Source organism: Toxotes jaculatrix, chromosome 7 (genome assembly GCF_017976425.1).
Source record: "Toxotes jaculatrix isolate fToxJac2 chromosome 7, fToxJac2.pri, whole genome shotgun sequence".
Classification (NCBI taxonomy): Eukaryota; Metazoa; Chordata; class Actinopteri; family Toxotidae; genus Toxotes; species Toxotes jaculatrix.
Window position 1 is genome coordinate 11,147,806 of NC_054400.1, and position 24,844 is coordinate 11,172,649.

Sequence of the window (24,844 nt, forward strand, 5' to 3'; positions counted from 1 at the left end):
CGGTCCGTCTTGCTGCCGTCCCCCCGCCCATTCAGCCAGCTCCGCTTCAGAGAACAAGCGGCTGAGCAAATAAGAGAGGCCTGAGTGGTGATGAATATTATTATGTGCCTTTCAATGGGAGAAAGTGCAGGATGAGGCCGAGGGGCAAGCGCAGAATTGACAGTTTTGCAATTATAATCTCATCGGCTTCTCTTTTAGGCGGATTATAAAACCTGGGTAATTGATTTGAAAGGTGCAAATGCGATGCTGTAATATTGTTGTAAGGAAATGACCGTGCAGGCTCATATCAGCAACTGGTCTGCATATTCCTGTATCTGTAGTCTTAGCCTTAACAAACTCTTACACCTGAAGCCAACATTGCTTTTAATAGCCCACCATGCGCTAAGAACCACCACAGTACCAGACGAAACAGATATTACATAACCGTGGACTACAATTTAGATAGAAATCCCAGCTCTGGCTGCCAGGCGTTGTGTCAGTCGGTTAACAGCCATTTGATTGGGCGTGGATAAACTTATAGGGTGGGATCTGCTGCCGAGTTGCTGCCCTGTGACTGGAGGATCTGTGTGTGCAGGCTGTGGAGTGCGTAGCAGACGAGGGGGTAGGTCAGGTAGGCTGCGTCCAACACGTCTGTCTCAAATCAAAACAAATTTCACGATTTTGTGCCTTAATTTCACAAATGTGCCAAAGCTGTTCGAGATATATGCGTGTATCTTGCTTATAAGGAGGTAATTTATCTATCCGTTCGTTTACTTTTGAATATTTTGGACCCGTTTCGCTCAAAATCAAACATCCTAAATATCAGTTGGCGTGTCCGAACGCTGCTTTGAGACCATTTGCACCGGTAGAGCTGCTCTGTTAGAGAATGCGAGCAGAAATGTTTTAGTGTGGTTTACAAACAGAGCTGTTGTTTCAGATAGTGTGAGTACATGACCCAAACGCGGTAAACAAAACTTTTCTAGAAGGCTTCTGCATGAGAAGGCCACCGTAGCACCACCTGCTGTTGGAAAAGGTGCTCTGGTGATATTTAGTTCTTGGCAACTCTCTTGAGGTTGCCCTCTGGTAATGATTAACAGAGCAATATGGGCAGGAATCAAATAACTGTTGCTTTATAATCCACTTTCTTGATACTGAACTGAGCTACATCTGTTTACAGAGTTATTTTTACCCTGAGTGACCTTATCCTATTTTAATGTCACTGTTTTCCAAATGAAGTTAAACTCTTAATACAGATTGTGGAGTTTAAAATAACATATTATACCTTAAAGGTTTTAGTCAATTCTAGCCTAGATTCTTTGATGACCTTAATATAAATCAGTATCGGTTTAGACTCTCATGTGTGCCAGTAAGTAATGAGAAACTGCATTGACATGTCTGATATGACTGAATTGTTTCACCTCATTCATATATTGTTTATGATGATGTTCTCAGTAGCGGTTGCTAGGAGCAGTTAACTTAAAATTTTACTCTGATCAAAGAAATATGTTTTTATTTTTATTTCTGTAAGACAACATGCAACAAATTGCACAGCTGTGTCAGTCTCATCTATGCTTGTGTTATTCTGTTGCTATTTTTCATGAATGTAGCAAGGTAGCAAGCCTGCTACTACTATTACTATAAAAAATCCTTATCTATCCATCTGTATATATATGTGTGTGTGTGTGTGTGTGTGAATTTCCCCTAGGGGATGAATAAAGTATCTATAGTATCATCTATCTATATGTCTATATCTATCTATCTATGCATCTATATCTATATATCAATAATCCAGTATCAGTTGTGTTAAAGAATGTTCCCTTGAGAATATTCTCTTGAGATATTTCCTTATACAACAGCAACATATTGTAGAGGCTGCAGTAATATCTCCCCTTATTTGTTGTATTTTTAACCATCTTGGTGACAGTTCGCAATGGAGGACTCCATTGAGGTGATTCTGCAAGACTATGGTGAGGTCCTTCCTACCAACAGACCTCATCCCGTACTATCAGCCTGCACAGGTGCTCTGCTCACAGGCCTGTATGGAGTATGGAGTCTCTTTGTGATGCCTGGGTTTCGTAAAATCCCATGGAGCCTCAAGGTGCTTGAGAGTTCCTTTTTTTGTTTTTACCTTCCTGCTTGGCGTTCTTTCCACTATTTCAAATATCCAATCCTGCATGTCTGTGCGAAATCAAAGGCAAGAAGCCGTGACAGAACCTAACTTGCACATTAACAATAATTTGCTTATTTTGGAGCACAGTGCTCCATGCTTGCAAAAAATGTGGGAAAAGAAGAAAATGGTAAGTCTACAACTGTGATTATATTTTATGGAGAACTGAACCATCTTAAAACAATATGTTCATCTGAAATGCATTTCGTGCAGAGATCCATTGTTGTAAAATAATGGATCATGCACTGTTTTTCTTCAGTCAGTCCAAGATGAACAAGAAAACATGATGATCAGGAGCAGATTATCAACAGTTAAGTAATGATGAAGACATTTGTTGTTGCATGGAGAATCAAAAATTTTAAAGCAAAAAGAAGCTGTTTGAAAGCTAATGAAATGCTTAAAAGAATGTGATCATTACATTGCCTTGCCTGCACTTATGATTAACATGTCTCTGACCTGTGCATTTTTTTTTAAGAATAGTGATATTCTTTGTTTATCCTGCCATATCCCACATTATGTGTTATGCTAGGAGAAAAGTGGAATTGCACATTATCACAGATCAAAGCCCAGTTTACCACAGCAAGAAACAAGAGAGAGTCTTACTGTATTTGCCATTCAGACAGACATTGTGGAGCAGTTCCACTGACAGTGAGTGGGAGATCAGATTCAAGGTTATAGTCACAGCACTTGGGAGACTGCAACATTTTAAGCAGAGGTAAATTCAATATGAAGCATATCCAGAGATGTTTTCACATGAAAAGGAAGAATGTGCTGCAGTATTTTAGGTTGTTAGTCTCCCTTTTAGTAGAACTTAAAGACTTACCTACAATAGAGAGATTATGAAAGACAGATTATAGACAGTCTTCACTTTCACATGTTCAAGCTTTAATTTACCAACTTGATAGCAAGGAAGTCTTGTAATAGTAACAATAACAATAATCAACCTGTCAGATGTATTGACTTACTGTATGTTTTTAATGTGATCTAGGTTCCTTATTTGCCCTCCAGTAAAGATCAGACACTGAACACCATGAAGCTGCTTGAGGGACGAAGAGGACGCTTAGCAGATCTGGGATCCGGTGATGGAAGACTGGTTAGTGAGCTGCACCTGCCTAAGAAAAACATGAATTCAAGTGTAAACAAAAGTGCAAGTCTGACTGCAAAACTGGGTGTGTCATGATTTGAATCAGTGTTGGATGTGAGTGTGTTGTAAATTCACATGTTCTGTTGTTAATCTTAGGCATATAGTTGTATTTTACACAATCCTATTTGATTCCCAGGTGTTTGCTGCCTCTGCTGCTGGTTTCCAGTGCACAGGGTTTGAGATTAATTCTATTTTAGTGACCTATGCCAAGAGCAAAGCCCTCTGGATGGGAGTTCCCTCCAGCCAGGCAACCTTTGTTAAAAAAGACTTCTGGAAGGTAAGACCTTAACAAAAAGTATTGCTGTCCTTTAACCTGATCAGAGTTGTTATATGACTGTGTTTGCGTTTGTCTTCGTCCATAGACTGATTTATCTTCGTACAACAACGTGACAGCTTTCCTTGCTCCAGGAGTGGTGAGTTTTTCTCCTATGAAGAATTATTTCTTTCCCTTCCTGTAGCTGTTTTGATGCTGTATGAGCATACATAACATTTGATTGCTAAGTGACTGATTCTGCCTTTTCCGACTGGTTCACAGATGACAGTGCTGGGTGACAAGCTGTTGAAAGAGCTTCCTGATGATGCACTTGTCATTGCTTGTCGGTTTCCCTTCCCCAACTGGCCACACCAGTCGTCTGTCGGCTCCGGTCTTGACCAGACTTTCGCTTATGACATCAGCAGTGTGCGTTCACACCTGAGAAATGTGCCGAACGCAGTGGTGTAATACCTCGCGGTCTCTGGGTTATTTTTTTTATCCAGTTCTGTCATTTTCAACAGCACTAAACCCTCCAGACACTGGACATTTCCTAGCCCAGAAATGAACAAACGTTTAAAGGAATACCCAAAAAAGCAGGCCACCATGATTACACTGGGGAAATATCAGATTTTAGTCAGTTACACACACTGATCAGGAGTGACACTTTCAAAGGATGTTTTTAAAAATATTAAGGATGACTGGGACTTTGCAAGATGTAAGGATGATTTCTAGATCACTTAGCCTCTGCAGTGTTTCAGTCTTTGCACTACCAGAACTGACTGCGTCTTTGCCATATTGCTGACGGTTTTGTTCTGTATGGCTGTGGCTGTAGCTCATTTTCTAACAGCTCCTCCACAGCAATAAGGATAATAATAAGAATTTTATTTCCACATGAACACTAATAAACCTCCTCAGGGAGGATTGTGAGTTCAGTGTTTTTGTTTGTTATTCAGTGGTTTTGGCCCACTTCGTGGGGTTGTAGTTAGATTCGTATTTTGTGTTATACTGACGTTTGTTTAAGAAAAAAACAAAAAAAATCAATGCCTATTATCCAACTCAGTGCTGCTCTAAGATTATTCTATAGCTCACTGAGCCAGCCAGTGAGCTTTAGGTACACAGAGGCTTTTGTGTTAGATACAACCACTGCACAGGTGGTTTAAAATGCTGTAATTATCTGCGTCATCTGATCCTTGTGGCTCATATGGAATACGTAACCGGGGAGAGGGATTGGCACTTGACAACCATAGTTACATTTGTAACCCTCTGTCTGTCTGTATGTGTGTTTCTTAGCACTTGAGACAAATCAGTAAAATTTTCTGGAATGTTTTGCCATTTGTCAGCAAGCAAGTGATTAGTTATTGATTCACATCACAATCTTATTGTGAATTAAGGGATTGCGAAGCTGTGGTGGAGGAATTAGCCCTTTGAGCATGTTCCAGTGCATATCACCGCAGCTGTCTTACTGTAGCACCTGCAGTAATCAGTGGGGTGACACTGTAATCCTTCTAATCGTTGATAGGCAATCGCAGTATACCTGCCGCAGTATAACCTTTCCACTCATACTGCTGCTCACACTAAACAGTCTCACATGTCAGCGCCCATTTGCAATACAATTTACATTTAGTCTTAGGCAAAGGTAGTTACAAAGGCAGAACATGTTTGTGTATGTCACCATACTGTAAATTATACCCAAAATCTCCACCTGAGGGTGCTAGTGCTCCAAACTGAGTTTGATGCAAAAACACAACTTGAGTAGAATACAGATAAGGTGTGTCTTCTGCATAGTGGATATTTTATCAACCAAATGCACCAGACTTACAACACCTTGAATGATATGTTTCACCAAAACGCAAAAAGCTCCATTCACCCGCCTGGTTTCCCTGAATAAAACCGGTAAACTACAGAACATCTTTATCATTATGGTTGTTGTAGATGGCGATGCAAATGACCATACGAATCCTTAGAAATTGTGTTAGATAACCACACCGTAATTCACACGCTGCTGTGTCCCCTTTGAGTTCACGTCTGCGCCATCATCAGCACCCATGTACATGCAAGGTAATCGATATCAGGCAGACCTCATGCTCTCATCTCACACCGTGACGTCAGAGAGAGAGGGCGGCAGACAGCGGGGTGGGGTGGGTGCCAGAGTATAAAGGCTCACAGACGGACACTCCGGGCTGCATTCTGAGTGCAGGACGAGAAAGCGTTTCCAATGGAAGTACAGAGAACTATTGGGTCCCAACAGACAAACAGCAGCAGTATGTGCGAATCGATGCAGAGGTCCTGCGAACCTCGCCGAAAGAGAACGGATGAGCGCACTGCGCCCTCAGAGATGGCCAGGATAATCACTGATCCTGCCACTGGGAAGTGCTACTGCCGTGGAAAAGTTTTGGGAAAGGTAGCGCAAGCATATAATCTGCTGTCGATTTTTTTGGGATTTACCTCGTAACCTGAGGACAAAGCATGTTAACAGTGTTTTCCTCTTTCCAGGGAGGGTTCGCAAAATGCTATGAGATGACCGACCTCTCCACAAGCAAAGTTTACGCAGCCAAAATCATCCCACATGCGCGCGTCTCCAAGCCTCACCAGCGGGAGAAGGTAAGCGCACAGCTCCGGTACCTGTGCGCACTAGTATTACTGGACAACAGATTGCACAAAATTGCACTGAATTACAGACCTGACCGTTTTGTATTTCCCCCGCTAGATTGACAGAGAAATTGAGCTGCACAGAGCACTGCACCACAAACACATTGTGCACTTTTATCACCATTTTGAGGACAAAGAGAACATCTACATCCTGTTGGAGTACTGTAGTAGAAAAGTAAGTATTTTTTTTCCTCTTTTAACCACTGTACTTTATCCCTGCCAGTGCTGTTGGATTTTGGATAACACCTGCATTGCACCCAAAGTCATCCAGGCAGAACATAGGCAGTGTTCAGTATGCCCATTGTAAAAGAACTCTTATGTGTTAATTTTATGATTCTGTAAATCTACATAACTCCTCACAGTTTTATGAGATTACACCTCATGAAGTGTGATGAGATTTTTTTTTTCAAAAATAAAAATGTGTTTCTCTGTTCTTATAATCATTCTTTTCACTATGATTTGTCTTTTTGCAGTCGTTAGCTCATATCCTTAAGGCTCGCAAGGTGCTTACTGAGCCAGAGGTGCGTTATTATCTCAGGCAGATTGTCTCCGGACTGAAGTACCTGCACGAACAAGAAATCCTTCACAGAGACCTGAAACTTGGTAAGGAATCTCTTTGCAGCAGTGACACATTACAATGATCAGACACTTTGTGCACAATTGTAAAGACACATTTTGTTTAGGGAGGGTATCATTTCTTTTTTGATACTAGCCGTCTTCTTCCACCAGTTTTTCTTTAATCATTTCATCAGAGGACCCATGCTCTATTTAGCCTTTGATCCTGGGTTGAATATCAGGTGCTCATCATCTCATTCCCTTTCTTCCCCACAGGTAACTTCTTTGTGAGCGAGTCGATGGAGCTGAAGGTTGGAGACTTTGGTCTGGCTGCCAAGTTGGAGCCAGCAGGAAACAGGAGGAAGACAATATGTGGGACTCCCAACTACCTGTCCCCTGAGGTGCTCAACAAGCAGGGCCACGGCTGTGAATCAGACATCTGGGCCCTGGGCTGTGTAATGTGAGTAGGATAACTGTAAATTTATAATTAGGGAACTTAAAAAGGTTTAGTGATATTAGTAATTCTTATTAATTATTAACAAGTCGAACTAGTGTAACCAGTCTAGTATCATATATCATAAATATAAATTTAAGGGGAGGGTTTTTTTTTTTTACCTCTAGTCTCTTGGTAACTTGTGGGATTCGGTATTAGTACATTTTTAGTGATGGAAATCAGCTCATGTTTGACCTCTGTCCTGTTCCAGGTACACCATGCTGTTGGGCAGACCACCCTTTGAAACCACCAACCTGAAGGAGACATACAGGTGTATCAGAGAGGCGCGGTACTCCCTGCCCTCATCCCTGACACCACAGGCTAAGCAGTTAATCGCCAGCCTGCTGGCCAAGATCCCTGAGGACAGACCCAACTTGGACCACATACTGAGGCATGACTTCTTCACACAGGTTCGGGGCCGTTCTCATTTCTCTGTCTGTCTGTTTCATTCTCTCTCAGTCTATCTCTAAATGTCACTGTGTAGGAGTATAACAGTGACCCCCTTCCCACCAGCCGCACACTGACCCACTTTCGTTCTCCACAGGGCTTCAGTCCAGAGCGTCTGCCGCCTAGCTGTTGCCATTCAGCACCAGATTTCCATGTCTCCAGTCCCGCCAAGAGCTTCTTCAAGAAAGCTGCTGCTGCGCTCTTTGGTGGGAAGAGAGACAAGGTCAAATACTACGAGACTCTGAGTGAGTATTACATCAACCACTGAAGGTTTATGTACCACTTAAATTGCTGCTTGTCACACCAGCCAGTTATATCTTTCACTTAGTAAAGTGATGGTTGCGACAAGAAGCAACATTAAGTCTAGTTTCTGAGACAATTGCAAGCACATGCCACATTGTATCCCATACAGCTCTGATATCAGTTTATGTGGCTGCTGGTTAAAAAGGCCATGCTCTGACTTTTTTGTGTGCTGCCACTGTCTTTGATAGATAAGTTAACCAAAGAGGAGGAGGAGATATACAAACTTCAGCACGACCTGGAGAGAACTGTCATCAGCCAGCAACAGAGCAAAAGGATTTCTGAGGTAAGAGACAATTTATTCAACACAAACCAGGATATTTATTAAAGTGTAGGTGAAGATGGTGATGCAGGTAGTTTATTCATACAGCCATTTAATAGATAGATTTGAGATATTGAGAACTCAATGAGTCATTCTGGTGCTTTACAAAACTTTATAGCAAGCACAGTTTCAGAACAAACTAAAAGCACTTATTTTTAACCTTTAAGCCAACCACTTTGTATCCGTGGGTGACTGCTGAGTTATAGTAGGAAGAGATGATCTAAACTCGCAGATTCTAAACCCGGTCGTCACTGATTCCCACCTCAGAATGGAAGTCTACTTCCGCCATCTGCCGAGAGCCCCGTTGCCCTGGCAACAGAGAGCCAGTCCCCGACAACGCAAGATACCATCCGTCTGATCGTCAGGGGGAGTCTGGGGAGCTGCAGCAGCAGCAGCGAATGTAAGTTCGCCAGCCTCGTTTCACACACACATCCCAACAATCACGGCGAGGCATGAATTGATCTTATATAATACTCTCTTTCAGCATGTAACTGTAAATTACAAACAGAAAAAATGAAGTGCATGAATGATAGAGAGATTTCATGTGTTTGCTAGGGTGCAGCATACTTTTTTGTACTCTACCAATGTGATACTAAGCTAAATTACCCTCTGTTGTTCCTACAGGCCTTGAAGACAACACAACAGGGAGCGTGGCTGAGACCGTTGCAAGTGTGTTGAGGGGATGTCTGGAGAATATGCCAAAAGGTGAGTACATGACCTGTACATGTTAATAGATAATTCCACAATGCATTACAAAGTGACATCTCTTAATCCGTATTTGACCTTGAAATATTTAAACTGAGAGACATATCTAGATTGATGTTCCACTTTTCAGCTTTCAGTTTTCAAAGAGACACTCCCTGATTTTGTTAACACTCAAATTTCCTCCCGGTTCATTACTGATGTTTACAGCCTCAGTATGGTTTATAGTTACGTTTCAGTGAAACTGGAGGAAATTGTGGAGTCCACTTTAGTTCTTAACAAAGTCTGGGAATGAGCAAGGCTGCACAATTAAGGTTGTCATTTCCTTAAATCTTTATTGTCACTATATTCTAATCCTCCTCCTTTTGTGTCCTCCACCTTCAGTGGATGACATTCCTCAGGGCTCAAACAGCTGCAGTCTTCAATGGGTGACTAAATGGGTGGACTACTCCAACAAGTATGGCTTTGGCTACCAGTTGTCTGATCACACCGTGGGAGTTCTCTTCAACAACGGCACTCACATGAGCCTCCTGCCAGACAGAAAGTATGCACTTTTCTATGCTTTCACAACACTTAACACCTCCCCTTTGAAAGTTATTAGTCACCACATATAATGGAGATGGCTTGTTTAAGCTTGCTATGGTACATAGAATTGCTCTTTGAAATCTGATAGTAGTTTGAATGAAATGAATGACTTGAGTGACAAATTTATGGGATAGTATTTATTTTTTAGATTTGAGTACATTATTTTGTGTTTGCCAGAAAGATAGGAAAACTGTTTAAATGTAAACTCCATTTAACCAGAAATATTTCTCAGATTCAGATATATTTCAAGAACATTGTTTTCAATCATTAATGCAACTGAAATGTGAAGAAATCAGTGTATGTGTTGTTCTATGGTTGTTGCCAAGTGTTTGCGAGTGGTTGCATAACTTCTATTCTCCCTCTCCCCATGTTTTTAGGACCATACATTACTATGCAGAGTTGGGCCACTGCTCTGTCTTCCCCACCTGCGAGGTTCCTGAACACTTTGTGGGCCAAGTGACTGTGCTCAAGTACTTTTCCCACTACATGGAGGAGAATCTCATGGATGTAAGTACATATCTCCATTCCCCCCACTCCTCCTCTTTTCATTCTTGTATTCTATGTATCTCCCTTGCTGTTATGTTTCTTTTGTTTTTCCACACCCTGAAGCATTAGAAGTGGTATCCTTCAAGTTGCAGCCTGTCTAACTCTGATGTGTTACTCTTCTCCTTTCTCAGGGTGGAGACCTAGGTAGTATGACAGATGCACACATGCCCAGACTCTACCTGCTGCAGTGGCTCAAGTCCGACCGCGCCCTCATGATGCTCTTTAATGACGGCACATTCCAGGTAAACACACAGACTATCACAGGAAACACAACCGTTGCTGGGCATGCTCAGAGGAGCACTCCTATGGTGCAATGCACAACACAGCATTCAAATCAGCATAGGAGGAGGGTTAGACCAATTAAATAAGATAAAGACAACTTGCAATTGTCTTATGTCAAAAACTGACACAGAACACAACTATAAAACTTTTTTTTTCATCTCCAAAGGTCAACTTTTACCATGACCACACCAAGATCATCCTGTGTTGCCAGAGGGATGAGTACATGCTGACATACATCAATGAGGATCGCGTCTCCAAAACCTTCAAACTCAGCTACCTGCTGACATCCGGCTGCCCCACTGACCTGCGTGAGCGCATGGTGTACTCCCTCAACATGCTTCTGCAGAGATGCAGCTAAACCCACAATAATATGTTTTGGACAGTGTTGAGCAGACAAACCAAAGCACTGTGCTACCGCAGTGCTGCAGTGGAATGATGATTCAGAAAGGATTTGTTCAAGGCTGGTGGACCAAGGATGGACATGAGCAAAGTAAATTAACATTCCTACACTGCTGCGTCTTCGTGACTCAGCAGACATGCAGGTGAAAAAAAATAATACAAAGAGAGACTGAAAGAGATTGAGTAAATGAAATGTAGCACAACGACTGTGGATGGAAAAGGGCTGATTTGTATGTTGATTGTTGTACTAGAGGGAGGGCCGAGTATGTTGGTACGAATGTGGACCCCAGATGTTTTGGGGGAAAAGAGGGTTGTTTAGGAAGTAAAGGCAAATGCTGGGCTGGCACCAGCTTAAATGTGTATAGTATAGTTGAAGCTGTTTATAGAGGCAATCCAATTAAACTGATGCTCTGAATGTAACCAGAGCTAGACTGTGGAATATTGTATATGATGTACAGTGTATGTCACAGCCAACTCAGCAGTGCAAAGAAATGATTAGCTAATGAGTGTGGATGCTCCAGAGTTCGGCTGTTTACGTGTGTGAGTGTGTATGTGTGAGTGGGATGGGTGTAATATCACACTAACTTTTAAAACTGTGATCTGTTCTCCTTACTGACAGATGGACTCAGCGCAATGAGCTGGGAAACAGAGGGGAGATGTGAGGGAGGGGAGAAGGGGAAGAAGGAGGAGAGAATGACATTAAAAGAACAGTATCAGAGATCCTCTAAGGATCCCATTGTTAGAGCCATTATCACCTTGGTAGAAAATGTCCTAAATTATTGTGTTTAAAAAGTGCAGTATTTATTTATTTAATAATAAAGAGCATTTTCTAAAAAAAAAAAAAAAAAATCTACTCCTGAGTGTTTGGTCTTGCATTTTCTGAGTGAGCGTTCAAATCAGAAGCCTGGTATTACCAGAAAAAGATCTGAGTCCTTGTTTCACATGATACAGTCTAAGCAGCTCCGGAATTAATGTGCTGTCCAGTGTGGTGAGAATTAGATTAAACTTAATTACACTCATATCTCTGCACTGAACCAAGTCAAAGCGAGTATTTTATCTTGAAACTTTGTTTGCAACAGGAAATGGGCTCATAGATCGAGATGCATACATGATAGAGGGCATGTTTACAGTGGAGTTTGTTTACATTCTGGTTCAAGGCCTCGCCTTTGCTGAGTTTTCTTCCAGAGTGACAAATGGTGGATGGCAAAGATGAGTGACTATGCAATGTGGCTGACCTTGTATTTCTCTTTCTCTCTCTCTCTCTCTCTCTCTCTCACATACAAACACAGGCACACATTACTTTGCATACAAGCAAGGGCACTGATCAACAGATAGGCCATCTGGCGGACTCAGAAATACGGAAGGAAAGACAGCCAAACAGTAAGATGCAGCTCAAGGGAGAGACAGACTAATGATATGACAGATTTGGTCATACTATGTCAGCGCCTGCATCAGAGCTTTTGAGGCAAAGGTGACTAGAATCATTCTTGGACATCTTTTCTCATTCACTGACTGTAACCATGGAAACAAGCAACCATTGACCAATTTGGTGAGAGTCGGAAATCAGTGAAGGCTGCGTAAAAAAACATCTGTCACGGCTTCTCCTCAGCTGAAAGTCAGCACTCATGTCCTGACATACTTGTGCTAAAATTGTAACTTGTCTCTTTTGCTACTGATTGGTTTCTCTGCTGCACTTTCTCTGTTCTCCACATGAGTATTTGATCCGGCTGTCTGTTGAACACCTCTTCACCTTATGAGCTTATGTAATGATGGAAGTTGAATGTGGATGTTTGAGTCATCCCTTGATGTTCTCTCAGAATATCTGTGCTCTTCGGAGTTCAATAATGAATGCCTCATGCATAAACATACCCACACAGACAGAAGCAGAACAGGAAGTAGCCTACAAGAGGAAGGAGCAGGAATTATTCATGACGACACCTCCAGGTCTGAGTTTGTGTGTTTTGACAGTAATGGCCCCTGGAATGGATGCTTCAGTGAGATGGAAATAGATTCCATGGTTGATGTTAAGTTTTCTGGCCTGGACATTTTTACCCCTGTTCCTAACATCTGAACAGGAGTGCATCATCTCTATTGGATGGTTGCAATGGGTTGAACCAAATTAATAACAGACTGCTGGCTCTTTCCAAGCAAGCAAAAGGAAAAGTGGCAGTTTCTCCAAGGTCATATGAGTGAAAACGTTTCCTAGCCCAATGTAGATTCAGCTCCTGTAATGATGAGTGCAAGTAAAAATTCAGGTCAGGTCAGGTACTCTTCTGTGAGTCAGCAAATGTTAGCTGATCGGCTTTATTGGCCTCATGGAAGCTCTCTACACTTCTGTGAGCATAACACGAAGATAAACTCATTAGAAAACCCTGTGGAGTTCAAAAAGCTATGAGTGCGAATTCACTTGATCTTCTTAGTGTCACTGTCATGGGGATGAAAAATGTTTAGAACAGTGCCGGTTTTCAGGATCACCCAAACAAAGCTGCTCCTCAGTTATGTCACATAGACAGTAGGAAAAGTCTTGTGTGTGCAGACAGGCTTAGCTCTGGAAAGAGTCTAAGCTGGAGTGACAAAGGAGATCTTTATACCTCAGCTTCCATCATAAAGTTCTCTGCAGGCAGAAGAGTGAGTCAGTTTGGCATTAAAAGAAAGTGATAGGCACATTCTGCCAGAAAAAAACAAAAAACAAAAAGCATGCTTTGATATGTGCACACACTAGGATGCACTTGGGGGATTAAAAGGCCTTTGCATATCAAATGTCAGTGCTCCTCCTCCTACTATGTGGACAAAAACAGATGTACTGTAGAGGGAGCTGGGATGACTGTAGCTTTGCCCATTCTCTGCTGTAGCCTACAGTATCGACCATGTTAGAGATGAGCAATGCACAGCAGTCAAACTTGCAAAGTTTCCCTTGCAAACTTAGTCCAATTCAATAGTCTTGCCAAGAAAAAAGTATCTCTTGAGTCTGTGCAAGCATGTAAAAAGGTGATTGTGAGTTCGTATTTGGTTTACTTCCAAGTGTTCAAATACGTATAATGTTGGGAATGAGTCACCACGTAAGATGCAGTGGCCACTTACTGGCTCAGTAGTGTGACGTTCATGCTCCCTCATCTGATTCCTGTAATTTCCTACAATCAGCTCTCTTAAAGGTCGTTTTTTCCTGGCTGAAAATAGAGCTTTTTGGGCTGCTACAATAGCTTCTGGTTTATTCATGGATCAAAGTGTACTGGCAGGTCTGTGTCTAACTCGGCGGCAAAGAGTAAAGGAGTAAAGACAGTGAGGCCCATGAAACTCAAACCAAAGGCTTTCATGAGAGAGAATCATGAAGGCATTTACTAATCACAACTTGCAGACTTCCATCCCTATTTTCTTTTTAAATTCTGTCTTTTAAGATATTGACTTGTATATTGTATATTGACTTGACTGATACACCATCTTTAACATGAGGGGGTCCATATAAACATGTGTCTGCAGCATTGCATCACTGTCTGCTTTCAGCAATTCAACACCCTTTATCTCCCCAGTTTCTGTATGTATTGAAATTAGCATTTAGATTTTCAGCAAATATGTTGAATTTTGAGTATTTCTTGAGTATCCTCAAGAGGGTTCCAGGTTCGAACTCAGTCTGGGCTACTCTACATTGGCCCTAGGTGTGAGTGCTTGTGTGTGTGTGGTTGTCTGTCTTTGTGTGTCAGCCCTGCGATTGACTGGCGACCAGTCCAGGGTGTACCCTGCCTCTTGCCTGTAGTCAGCTGGTTTTATTGAATGGGTGTAATTACCACGTAATTGCATGGAGGTTTTCTTTATTCAGATATTTATCATATGTCAGACTAACTCAACTGGAGTGAACTGAGATGAACAGTTGCACAGAACCTACGTCACATTGTCTCTGGATTGTCGCAAAAGCTGTTATGAGCAGTGGGTGAGCATCGCAGGCCAATCATTATATTTGAGTGACTGATATTTTTTTGTTCAGTTTCTATAATAACAGATTGTGCTGCATCTCTTCTGACTGCACCAGCACCCTCCTCCATGATGTCAAAAGAAAATGTGACTTCCCTGAAATGGTGTAACGACCTCCTGACTTCTTTAATAAAAACATCACATGGTTGTGTGTGGGCAGCCTTCTGACAAAGGGCAAAGATAAAGCTGAAGAGGAGAAAATGAGAAAAAGTCTGCAAGAGCTTCCACAAGAATGGAAAATATAACCCAGTGAGCTTTTTTCCAAGCCATTACTCCTGAATAGAAATTACACATACACCATTATTCTATATAATGGCTGGAATGTAAAATTCCAGGATTGACGAATACTTCGCTGTGCATACTATTCCAAATTTAGTGATTATGTACCAAACTCACAGACCTGCAGTTCCTCTTAAAATTCACAATTTATTTCAGTTCTATTGAACTATAGTTCAATACAGTGGCATAGGCAACAGAAAAACCTGTGTCTGTTCCTGGCAGTTTTTTTTTTTTTTTTTTTTTTTTTTTGTTGCAATTCCTGTAGGAGCTTCATCTTGTCCAAAGAGTCCTGCAGTATAAGCCTCCCCATCCTGTCATTATAGCATAGTAGTTTTACAGATGATCACCGAAATGAACTGGGTTGGGAGATAATTACTGTTTAAGCTCCTCTTTGGAATAGCTGCAACAAAGCAGAAACAGCATTCCGTCCATACCAGCAAATGAGAGGGTGCACTATAGTGACTTTCTGAAGTGTCCTTTCTCATACTCCAATTCCCCTTTGCAAAGTTTCAACCACAACTGAGATTTAGCTGCTTATTGAAAACAGGGATATTCACATTTTATTTGTTCTATCATTTAAAGCTGTAATTTAAAAAAAAATTGCAAATCTGCTAAAAAAATATTTGTATGTTACTTTAACATTGGAGCATTGAATGCAGTAAATGTTGACGGTGTCAAATAAGAATTAAACTTAATAAATAAGTCAATGCTTGAGGCATCAGCAAAGAAAAATGTGTGGTCCTCCTCCCATCATTCCATTGCACTAACCTTTATAGGCATGTGGCCCAAAGGCTATTTAAGCTGAGCAGTCTTGTTGTCACTAAATGTGGAAAGCAAGGCCTTTAGCAAAGATCTGTGAAGTGTGGCAAGTGTTTAAATACAGCCCTGGCTTGTGGAGGGAGGAAACTCCAGAGGCTTCTAAGTACCGTTTCAATCCTGTGAGTCAGAGTAGAGATAGAGAAACAAAGCAAATCCTACACAACAAGCACACACGCACACACACGTACACACACATACATACACACACACACCATCTCCCTTTGGATATAGGTGGGGTTGTGTTGCTCAAAAAGTTAAGAGCTGAATGTTCTTCTCTGCCTTCATATCGTAACTTTTCAAACTACTGTCCCTAGTAGATAGAGACATATGTTTAAATGTAATGACAATACATTATGTAAATCATGTCATTTTCATATAAATCTCTGTCAGACCAGTTGCTAGAAGATGAAAAAATGTTCATAAAAGGTTACTACTTTGATTCAGTACTACAGCCTCCACAGTGTCGTAACTTGCCCACACACTTTAGTGGCAATAAAACAGCTAACTGCAAATTATCAACCCCTCTTAAGTCTGTGTAATTTTGAGCTCTACAAAAACTCTTGTGTTTTGCCATTGGTGGATTATTGTTGGAATGCCAGTTTTTGTTTTTATAACAAATAACTTATTTAATTGGCACCTTCATGAAGTTTGAGAAATTTGGACTACTGACTCAGTAATAAAATTTGTTCTGAGATTTTAACTGAAAAGTGCGTAACACAGCCCGTGCACCTTTGGCATTTCTCTGAGCCCACAGTAACAAGCCTTCGTGTGGTAAATGCCAAAGGTAATGTTATCCAAATTGCCATTCTCCCAGCATTCGCTGGACAGATGCAGGGGCGGACGAAGGGACTGTGGTGCCGGATGGAGGAGGATTGCCTTCATGATGTCAGCTGGAGGAAGATGAACCTCCACAGGGCCAACTCTTAAATTCAGAGCGCTGGCATTTCAGGACATATATATATATACATGCACATATACACATACACAAAAACAGTTAAAGTTGAAAAGGAAGAGAAAGGACATTGCATATATTCAGTTGGCAGACAAACACACACATCTGCTTTATCTGTGATGTGACTATTTGGCCATACAGAGGAACCATGAACTATTTATTCACATCGTTACATGCAGGGTAACAGCTGAATGCATTCAGAGAAGCAAGAAAAAAGAACACCCTCTCATTACGCAGCTGAAACTGCTTCAAGAATGACTGAATGAATGAAAAGTCTTTTCAAGTTAACGCAGACAGCAATTTCACTGCAATCATGTGTGCCTGTTCAACATTTCTGCCCTCTGTGTGTCTAGGTGCTCTCATTCATGAAAAATCTCCACCTGCTTCAGCGTTAAAAAAAAAAAGCAAAATGCCAGGACAAAGAGGAAACGGGAGAGTCTGGCACGAGGTTTAAATGGTCAAGGGTAACGTTTCCGACGAATGTCTGACAGCCCCATCAATGAGCCAATCAATGCATCATCTCTGTTAATAGATCGGCAGTCTCCACTTGTTCTGCCATTGAGCTGAGTGGGAGACACACTACTGTTTCCATGGCAACTGGTATTCTCATCCTCGCCTGCACGTAAACATCCAGCTGCAATTCATTTGGCTGCTCCCTGTTAGTCATTCTGTGTTGCGTGGACACTTCCTTGGTTAAACGTTATGATCATTTTATTTCATAAAATTGATGAACAAGTCTCTTGGTGTATGTTTGTAACTGTGGTTATTTTATTCAGAACGGCTTGGTCCTCCTACTACGTGAACAATTTGAATCATTCACCCCCGTATTTATAGCTGTGAAGTCACCTTAAACCGTTTGTCTACATAATAGCTTGATTTTAGAGGACAGTGACATTTAGATATTTGGAACTTAGTGCTGACCATAAAGCTGTTGCTTTTCTTTAATCACAGTTCTAGTTGTTCTTGTACAAGTTAGAAATGCTTGGGATATATCCCACTTTCAGAGGAGGCTCCTTGTTGTATACTTTCATTTTGCACCAGCAACAGTATTGGCAGTATATCTCTCTCCCTTTCCTTATTGTTATTCTCCTGATACCCACAGGAAGTGTCCACCCAGATAAAACCTTTGCAAAAACATGTTGCTGTACAAACATTATCTTATCCATGGCCCTTTATTTTGACCATTTGATAGCAGCTTAGGCAGCAATTAACTTCAAGCATTCTAAAAAATATCCAAAAATATATTCACATGAGTAACAGGCTAGTGATATAACTGTGATCAAAACAGAAATTTCAACTACTCCATGGTTAATGATAGTTTTATCATTTTGAGGGGAAAAAATGCTGGAATTCATAAGTTACAGAGTGGAAATGGGCTGTTTGAGAGGTCTAAGCATTGTGTTATAAAATCACTTTTCTGCTGGTTTGTATAGAAATAAGGGGCTACAGCAGCTGCCATTGCACTAATGAGTGATTGAAAATGACTGACACGGGAGTGATAGACAGTGACAGCCACTGAGGTACATGCATATATGAATAAACCTTCAACTAGCCAAATGTGACACAATAGCTGCTGACAAACTGTCATGCCTTTTACTGTTAACCATGTGGCAGGACAATAGCTGTTGTCACTGTTTGTATTCCTTTCAAGGGAAGTGAACAGGAACACATCCTACTGGATATCCTCTGTTTGGCCTGGCGGATGAGATGGGAACAATAAGCTTGATGCATTTAGGGATAGAAGGAGAAGGAGGATGTGGGCAACTATCTCTAGAAGAACCCTGGTGTAATATTAGGGATAATAAGTGTAATATTACAAGGGTTTGAAAGTAGATAAGGAAAGACATGCTAATAAGCAGCTCTACAAATTCTTAAAGTTAAATACGGCCTGTGGGACAAATAGAAGGAAAGCCAAAACAACAACACAACAGACATTTATTTAATGTACCGACAAAGAAAAATATATTTAAACCCTGCAACATGCAGGTAGCATGGATGTTATACAGCTGATGTTATACAACTGATGTCATGTCTGATGTCATGGTGATGGTTCCCTCGAGGGGTCTCTAATCAAAGACATCACAAGATAATTACTGGGAGCAGAAGGGGAAAAAATATAAATTTCTTTATTGTCACTAAGGGGAAATGAGATTTTCATTTACTGTTCTAATCTGTGTATGTATATGTGTAAATGTACGTACATGGATGTTTAACAGACATAAAACAGAAGCACAAGCCTATATTTTGATTTTGCAGTGTCTGTTTTAACATCCATATAAGGACCGGCTGTCTGCCTTCCAGATGACTTTACTTTCAGTGCTGAGGAGCAGGTGTCATTATGCACCATGAGGCTTTTCTGAGCTCACCTGTGTGACTACCCCGGCGAAGTGCAGCAACACAGACAAACAGCTTTACTCACCTTCAGTTCAGAGTGATGTGATGACTAGCTGGTAATTGCAAGTTTTGTCTGTGCATCTCTATGTGCTAAAAGCCCATCTGTAGACCCATATCTGGGCATGACTAACACCTTTTAAATTTACCTACCATGTCATGTGCATGGCAAGGATTTACAGTTTCACTGAGGCACTGAGACTCAGTGGATTTATGTGTGGCAAAGGCTTGACAGTTACCTATTAGAGGGTATATTTGTAGCGTAGTATTTGTAGTGTAGTATTGTGTAGTTTTGTAAGAATCTGAATATCCACGTATCCACACAGGAAAGACTGTGCTGAGAGAAGTGGGTGTTCCTGGAGTGGGTGTGTTGAGAGAGAGTTTCGGTGAGACAACTCACCTCTCTGTCTCACAGGCTGTGGTGGCCCACCTATGGACCTGAATAGAAATAAATAACTATAGAAAATATAAGAAGGGATTTATGTTCATTATCACCTTGTGTTTTTTGTTGTACACAGGCTACATCACCTTGCAGAAACAATTCCAACCCTCTCAGCTGTCAATAACTGGTTTAGAGTGGTTAAAAAAAAAAAAAAAAAACGTTTTCCTTGACTACCCTTCAAAAACACAAATACAGTATGTTGTGCCTATAGGAAATCATTTCCACTGGCAAGCCTTTGTGACGGTATGAACAAGTCCAGACACACCTCAGAGTCCCACTCACAAAACTCCCATTTCAAGAATGAGGAAGATACTCTATATAGTTGGGCAATGACTGTGCCTTGCAGTGTTTTTTATCTGCTATCTGCTTTGCAGTCTCTCAGCAGAAGCAGCAGTTGTTCATTGTTCCTCATGTTTCTTAATGTGAGGATTCATTGTCTAAAACCACAGGAAGATAATGATACCCAGACACCATGTGGACATACATGTGTGTCTGAAGTCATGAGGTGGGCGCCAGCTATCTTGAGACATGGGGGATTAGATATCTATCAGCCTAATGCATTTGTTTCAACATCCAGAGATCTCCAGTGGGAATACACACAGCAAGAGAAAGATACACATACAGTAACACACAAGCACAAGCGTCAAGGCATTTCCATGCATTTCCAAGGCATTTTCAACATGCATAAAGAAACAGAATGAGCACTGTAACTATTATTTGATTTTCATCGCTTTCACAGAAAGTCAAGCAGAACACCTAGAACAGAGGGTAATTCAAGTAGAGGATTCTCAGTGATATTATCTCTGATTCAGCGCCTGGGAATGAAGGCTGTCATGTTGCACATTTCAGTTCAGTTCACCAAAAGATCCTGTCTGGTATTTCTCCCTTTTTCTCCTTTTCTAAGTTTTGAGTCAGCCTTCATGCACTTTTCTCAGAAAGTCTAAAGCCACGATAAAGCTGGCAGAACAATGTCTCTCCTCTTTCCCTCTGCATAACGATGATATCATTGCTTGTCAGTCACAGGACACACACATAAAATCATAACATGTTTACATGTCCACTCCAAGGAGATAGACAAAATGAGATCATTTGTTTAATCATCAAGTCAGCCGCAAATACATATGACTTGTGCCTATTTTTCAACTGGCAGTAAAACTCAAACTTGAAACTGTAGGCGTATGACAGTTTGTCTCTAACGTATGTTTCTCTCTCCCCCTCTTTACTGCTCAAAATAAATGAAATCTCCCCTCTGATGCATCAGCTACATGACGTTATAAGACTAGACTGACTTTAGCATTAATGTTTGTGTCACAGCCTCAACCAGAGACATTTTACAGCATGGGGCCTCAGGGCACTGGTGTCTTTAAAAATACATTAAGCTTTTACTCCTCAAGATTATGTAACACAGAGGAAACAAGTTGAGTTTAGTAACTGTATTGTTTTGTGTCGCCTAAGCCCACAGGCTGTTATACTACACCACCAGCTTTTGAGCTGCTGTGACAAAACGTGAGGTGGACAGTACCTTGGTGTATTTATGGTTAAGAGCGTTTGTCTGCATGGGTTTATTCACAAGAAGCATTGTAATAGTCAAATAACATCTGTATAAGTGGAAGTTCTTTACCAGAGATTGATGTATGTGTTTTTTTTCCTCTTTGTTTTGTTAGATTTAATTTGACCTGCTACACTTCAGTCATCAACAAAATTTGAGCCCTAAGTACTGTAACAAAATCAAGGGTGGAGTTGCAGGTTTCAGCACTGAGGATAAACTTCCGCGTTCAAAAACCTGCAGTTCCTCAGCTGCCGTTGGGGGGCTGGCTCCACAAGTGAGCAATTGTGCATTGACCCCCATGTTAAAATAGCCAACTTTACAGCCTAAAAAACATATTTACAGCCTGGTACATTTTTTGTTTTTGGTCTCTATTGATAGTTTACACCTCCGTGAACACTGTGTGTGTGTGTGTGTGGGGGGGGGGGGGGGGGGGGGGGGGGCGTGGTTACGTTTAGTGGCAGCCCCATAGACAGGCACTGGCAGTTAGCTTTTTGCTAAAGCATCGGCTGGGCTAGGCGACTACATCCAGAGGCCTACGGCTACCTTCAGCGGTTAACAGGGCTGCAGTGTCCGTGTTTGTTTGCCAATGTTCGGATAGACGGATAGATTTTTGTGACAATATGGCTTGTTGTAGCGTAGACTGTACTAACCGACCGTCTAAGGAGTCTGTGTTGCAGTTTTTTCGGTAAGTAAATTTCTCACTATTTTACCTGGCTGTTTGCACTAATTAGCATGTATTAGCATATTTTGCCGCTAGCTTATGACTTAATTTCCGTTTTATGTTCGCTGCTGATACAGATAGAGGACCGGAGCAGCTAATGTTAGGACCGCTGTTGCGGTGTGTTCCGTTCTCTCGGAGTTCGTGTATTGCGGGAACACTAGGCTACAATTTTATTTCGTCTCATTTTTCTGTTTAAAAAGTCCGACATTGCATGGACAGAATAACTCCGTCAGTAAGCGGCTGCTGTTTGTGTGTTGCTGCAACTGTAAGTGGATAGTGGATGGAGGCAGCGGTGAAAGCCGGTAAACATTAAATATTAAACATTTTAACATATTATTATTATTATTATTATTATTATTATTACTATCATCATTATTTTTATTATCATTAATAATAATGACAGTAATAATAATAATAATATTTTAAACGTTTTAATATATTTTATTAATATGAAATAATATTGATTGTTTCAGTTTAATAATAAGCTAGAAATAAATTTCCCCCCACAACTCCACCAAACCCTGCAGCTCCGCCTAAAACCTCTCTATCTGAAACAGTCATGTTTAAAACAGCAGCAACATTATGATCTCTGTTGTATGCTGTGTGTCGCGGTCGTACGGGGTGGAGCTAGTCGCAGAGGTGGGACCAAGTCATTGTTTTGCAAGTCCCAAGTAAGTCTCAAGTCTTGGCCCTCAAGTCCCGAGTCAAGTCCCAAGTCAAGACAGACAAGTCCCGAGTCAAGTCCAAAGTCAAGATTGACAAGTCTCAAGTCAAGTCCAAAGTCCTACACTTTGAGTTTCAAGTCCTTTCGAGTCCTTTTAACCACACAGCAATAATATATTATGTAAGAGGTAAGCATATTAAACAGATGTCAGAACATCCCTTATAGCCACACATGAACTGTATTGAAACTACTCTTAATTACTCATATTATTAATATCAATCTTAACATTGTGTGATAATATATTTTGTATCTTAGTGTGTTACGTTGCAGCACGTAGACCAGCAACTCACGTGTGCAAGCTAACTTGTTTTTTCGTCAATGGACTGCTGGAGAGTAAGAACAACGAGCAGTATAACTTTGTTTTCCTGTCGGAAAAATCCGTCTGACAGCAAGCTAAAACGGTACACATATTCTTAATATAGCGCACATTTAAAGTGACCTTGATTTTATTAGGTTTGCCTCTTTGTAGGTGGCTAAAATATGCGTTGCTGCTAACCGCCGTCTACTGTGTGATACCTTGACTAATGTTATGTATAAGTACCTCAACCATAGCCCTGTTAAAAAAATACTTAACAAAGGTATGAATAAGGGAGTGAACTCGCAGTAGACGCAACAAATTACCGTGTTTGCAATGATTTAGCTACACAGCAAAGAAAAAGCTACTTAGCCAATAAATGTAAGCTTTCATTCAGAACTTACCTTTCTTTGTGCAACTTTAGATGTCGAACGAAGTTCGAAGTTGTTGCGTCTCCATCTGTAATCTTCGAGCCACATGTTTTGCATACTGCAATTCGTTTTTTATTGACCACCTCGTAGTTTTTATACCCGAACGAAACTATCTTTGGTATCATTTTTTCCAGCTAGCGCGCTGTTTGACAGTCCGTCTTCATTGGTTGTCCTGCAATTTGATTGGATGGATGCTGTCGGATCAAAACAACGTTGATCTAATTTGATTGGATGTTGTGCCGACAGCACATACACACACAGACGCACACATACAAAGAAAGATACAGAGCGTTCCTTAATAACATCCTTTTTAATCTTTGGGTTTTTGAGGAAAGTAGCAAGTCTTGTCGAGTCAAAAGGCTCAAGTCCAAGTGAAGTCACAAGTCATTGATGTTAAAGTCCAAGTCGAGTTGCAAGTCTCTTTACATTTTGTCAAGTCGAGTCTAAAGTCATCAAATTCATGACTCGAGTCTGACTCGAGTCCAAGTCATGTGACTCGAGTCCACACCTCTGGCTAGTCGGGTCGGACTCGGGGACTGTCGTGTGGTGGATGTAGCTGCGTGTAGCTGCTACATGTGTTTTCTCTTCTTGTGGAAGACGTTCCAAATGATTTGTGGAATGATTTCAGTCTATTAGCAATCAACTGTCAGAGCACTGGGGAAAACTGCAAGCTTTGAGCATAACATGCCAGTTAGGGCAAAGTGTGTATGTTGTGTGTTCATGGGTGTCACTAGTTCACATTCTGTTCTTGGTTCTTGGAGAGAGTGAAAATAAAAGGGAAAAAACAAGCCCTTTCCAGAACATTCAATATCCAGTAAATGAAATGATTTGACATGAAATCTGAAAAAGTACAAAATTACTGAGTAAAGGCAGTAATAGTTTTGTGATTTCCTGAGAAATACACTGCACTTGACTTCATAAATGGCAGCTTGAGATGCCCAGTCATGTTTGGTAAATACAACCAAATGACACAGAGAGCTGCCATTTGCTTGCCAAATTTTCACTGTAGTGGGACAAATTACATAATAAATCAGAGGAGACCTTGTGAATATTAACTAAGGGTGTTAAGATGGTTCCATGTTTCCTAGAATAAACTGCGGAAATATAGGTTCACAAAAAGTGCAGCTCTGAGCAGCTTGTGCAAAGCTCTGACAGACATCAGCAGAACTGACAGCTCATTATTCGGCTGAGGGACCACTGTTAACTCTCCTTCACAACTTCAATGGCTTTTTGTCATGTTCATGCTGAATCATTTAGACTGCCCAGGAATGGGATGAGAACGGAATCGACAGCTAACTGATAAGCACATTTTCTTTATCACTATCTCAAGTATGTGTATAAAGGACCACTTTACAATAGGACAAAACTCTAAAGAAACATAAATTTTGAAATAAAATCAATTTGGCTTGCCAGGTGGTAATTAACGTGAAACATCTCTTTTGCAGAATCCAA

The 24,844-nt window shown here is 41.0% G+C and overlaps 2 protein-coding genes across 4 annotated transcripts; both read left to right on the forward strand.

Annotated features, from left to right (window-relative positions):
- The first annotated feature begins 559 nt into the window (after nt 1–559).
- si:dkey-190g11.3 (uncharacterized protein LOC567059 homolog) lies at nt 560–5,228 on the forward strand. Of its 3 annotated transcripts, XM_041041373.1 has the most exons (7): nt 2,036–2,077; nt 2,237–2,276; nt 2,406–2,456; nt 3,135–3,239; nt 3,427–3,567; nt 3,653–3,703; nt 3,826–5,228. In XM_041041373.1, the coding sequence occupies exons 2-7, from the start codon at nt 2,256–2,258 to the stop codon at nt 4,009–4,011; spliced, it is 555 nt and encodes a 184-aa protein (XP_040897307.1). In that variant the 5' UTR covers nt 2,036–2,077; nt 2,237–2,255; the 3' UTR covers nt 4,012–5,228. The 3 variants fall into 3 exon arrangements, with proteins under 3 accessions (XP_040897308.1, XP_040897306.1, XP_040897307.1); XM_041041374.1 differs by lacking the exons at nt 2,237–2,276; nt 2,406–2,456 and adding an exon at nt 560–610 and having other exon boundaries at nt 1,904–2,077; XM_041041372.1 differs by having other exon boundaries at nt 1,944–2,276.
- Nucleotides 5,229–5,735: 507 nt separating this feature from the next.
- plk2b (polo-like kinase 2b (Drosophila)) lies at nt 5,736–11,678 on the forward strand. Its single transcript, XM_041042931.1, has 14 exons — nt 5,736–5,944; nt 6,037–6,144; nt 6,251–6,367; nt 6,666–6,795; nt 7,024–7,207; nt 7,452–7,650; nt 7,785–7,932; nt 8,179–8,273; nt 8,577–8,709; nt 8,934–9,014; nt 9,396–9,555; nt 9,974–10,103; nt 10,274–10,384; nt 10,591–11,678. Exons 1-14 carry the CDS (start codon nt 5,759–5,761, stop codon nt 10,780–10,782), a joined length of 1,974 nt encoding a protein of 657 aa, XP_040898865.1. The 5' UTR covers nt 5,736–5,758; the 3' UTR covers nt 10,783–11,678.
- Nucleotides 11,679–24,844: the final 13,166 nt, after the last annotated feature.

What these genes read in the sequence shown, in the direction of transcription:
- plk2b (XM_041042931.1), top strand. Translation starts at nt 5,759, where the DNA reads ATGGAAGTACAGAGAACTATTGGGTCCCAACAGACAAACAGCAGCAGT. An exon ending in TGGAGTACTGTAGTAGAAAA is followed by an intron (nt 6,368 to 6,665) that starts GTAAGTATTTTT and finishes GTCTTTTTGCAG; the next exon opens with TCGTTAGCTCATATCCTTAA. An exon ending in TCTGGAGAATATGCCAAAAG is followed by an intron (nt 9,015 to 9,395) that starts GTGAGTACATGA and finishes CTCCACCTTCAG; the next exon opens with TGGATGACATTCCTCAGGGC.
- si:dkey-190g11.3 (XM_041041372.1), top strand. Translation starts at nt 2,154, where the DNA reads ATGTCTGTGCGAAATCAAAGGCAAGAAGCCGTGACAGAACCTAACTTG. An exon ending in GATCCGGTGATGGAAGACTG is followed by an intron (nt 3,240 to 3,426) that starts GTTAGTGAGCTG and finishes TTTGATTCCCAG; the next exon opens with GTGTTTGCTGCCTCTGCTGC. An exon ending in CTTTCCTTGCTCCAGGAGTG is followed by an intron (nt 3,704 to 3,825) that starts GTGAGTTTTTCT and finishes ACTGGTTCACAG; the next exon opens with ATGACAGTGCTGGGTGACAA.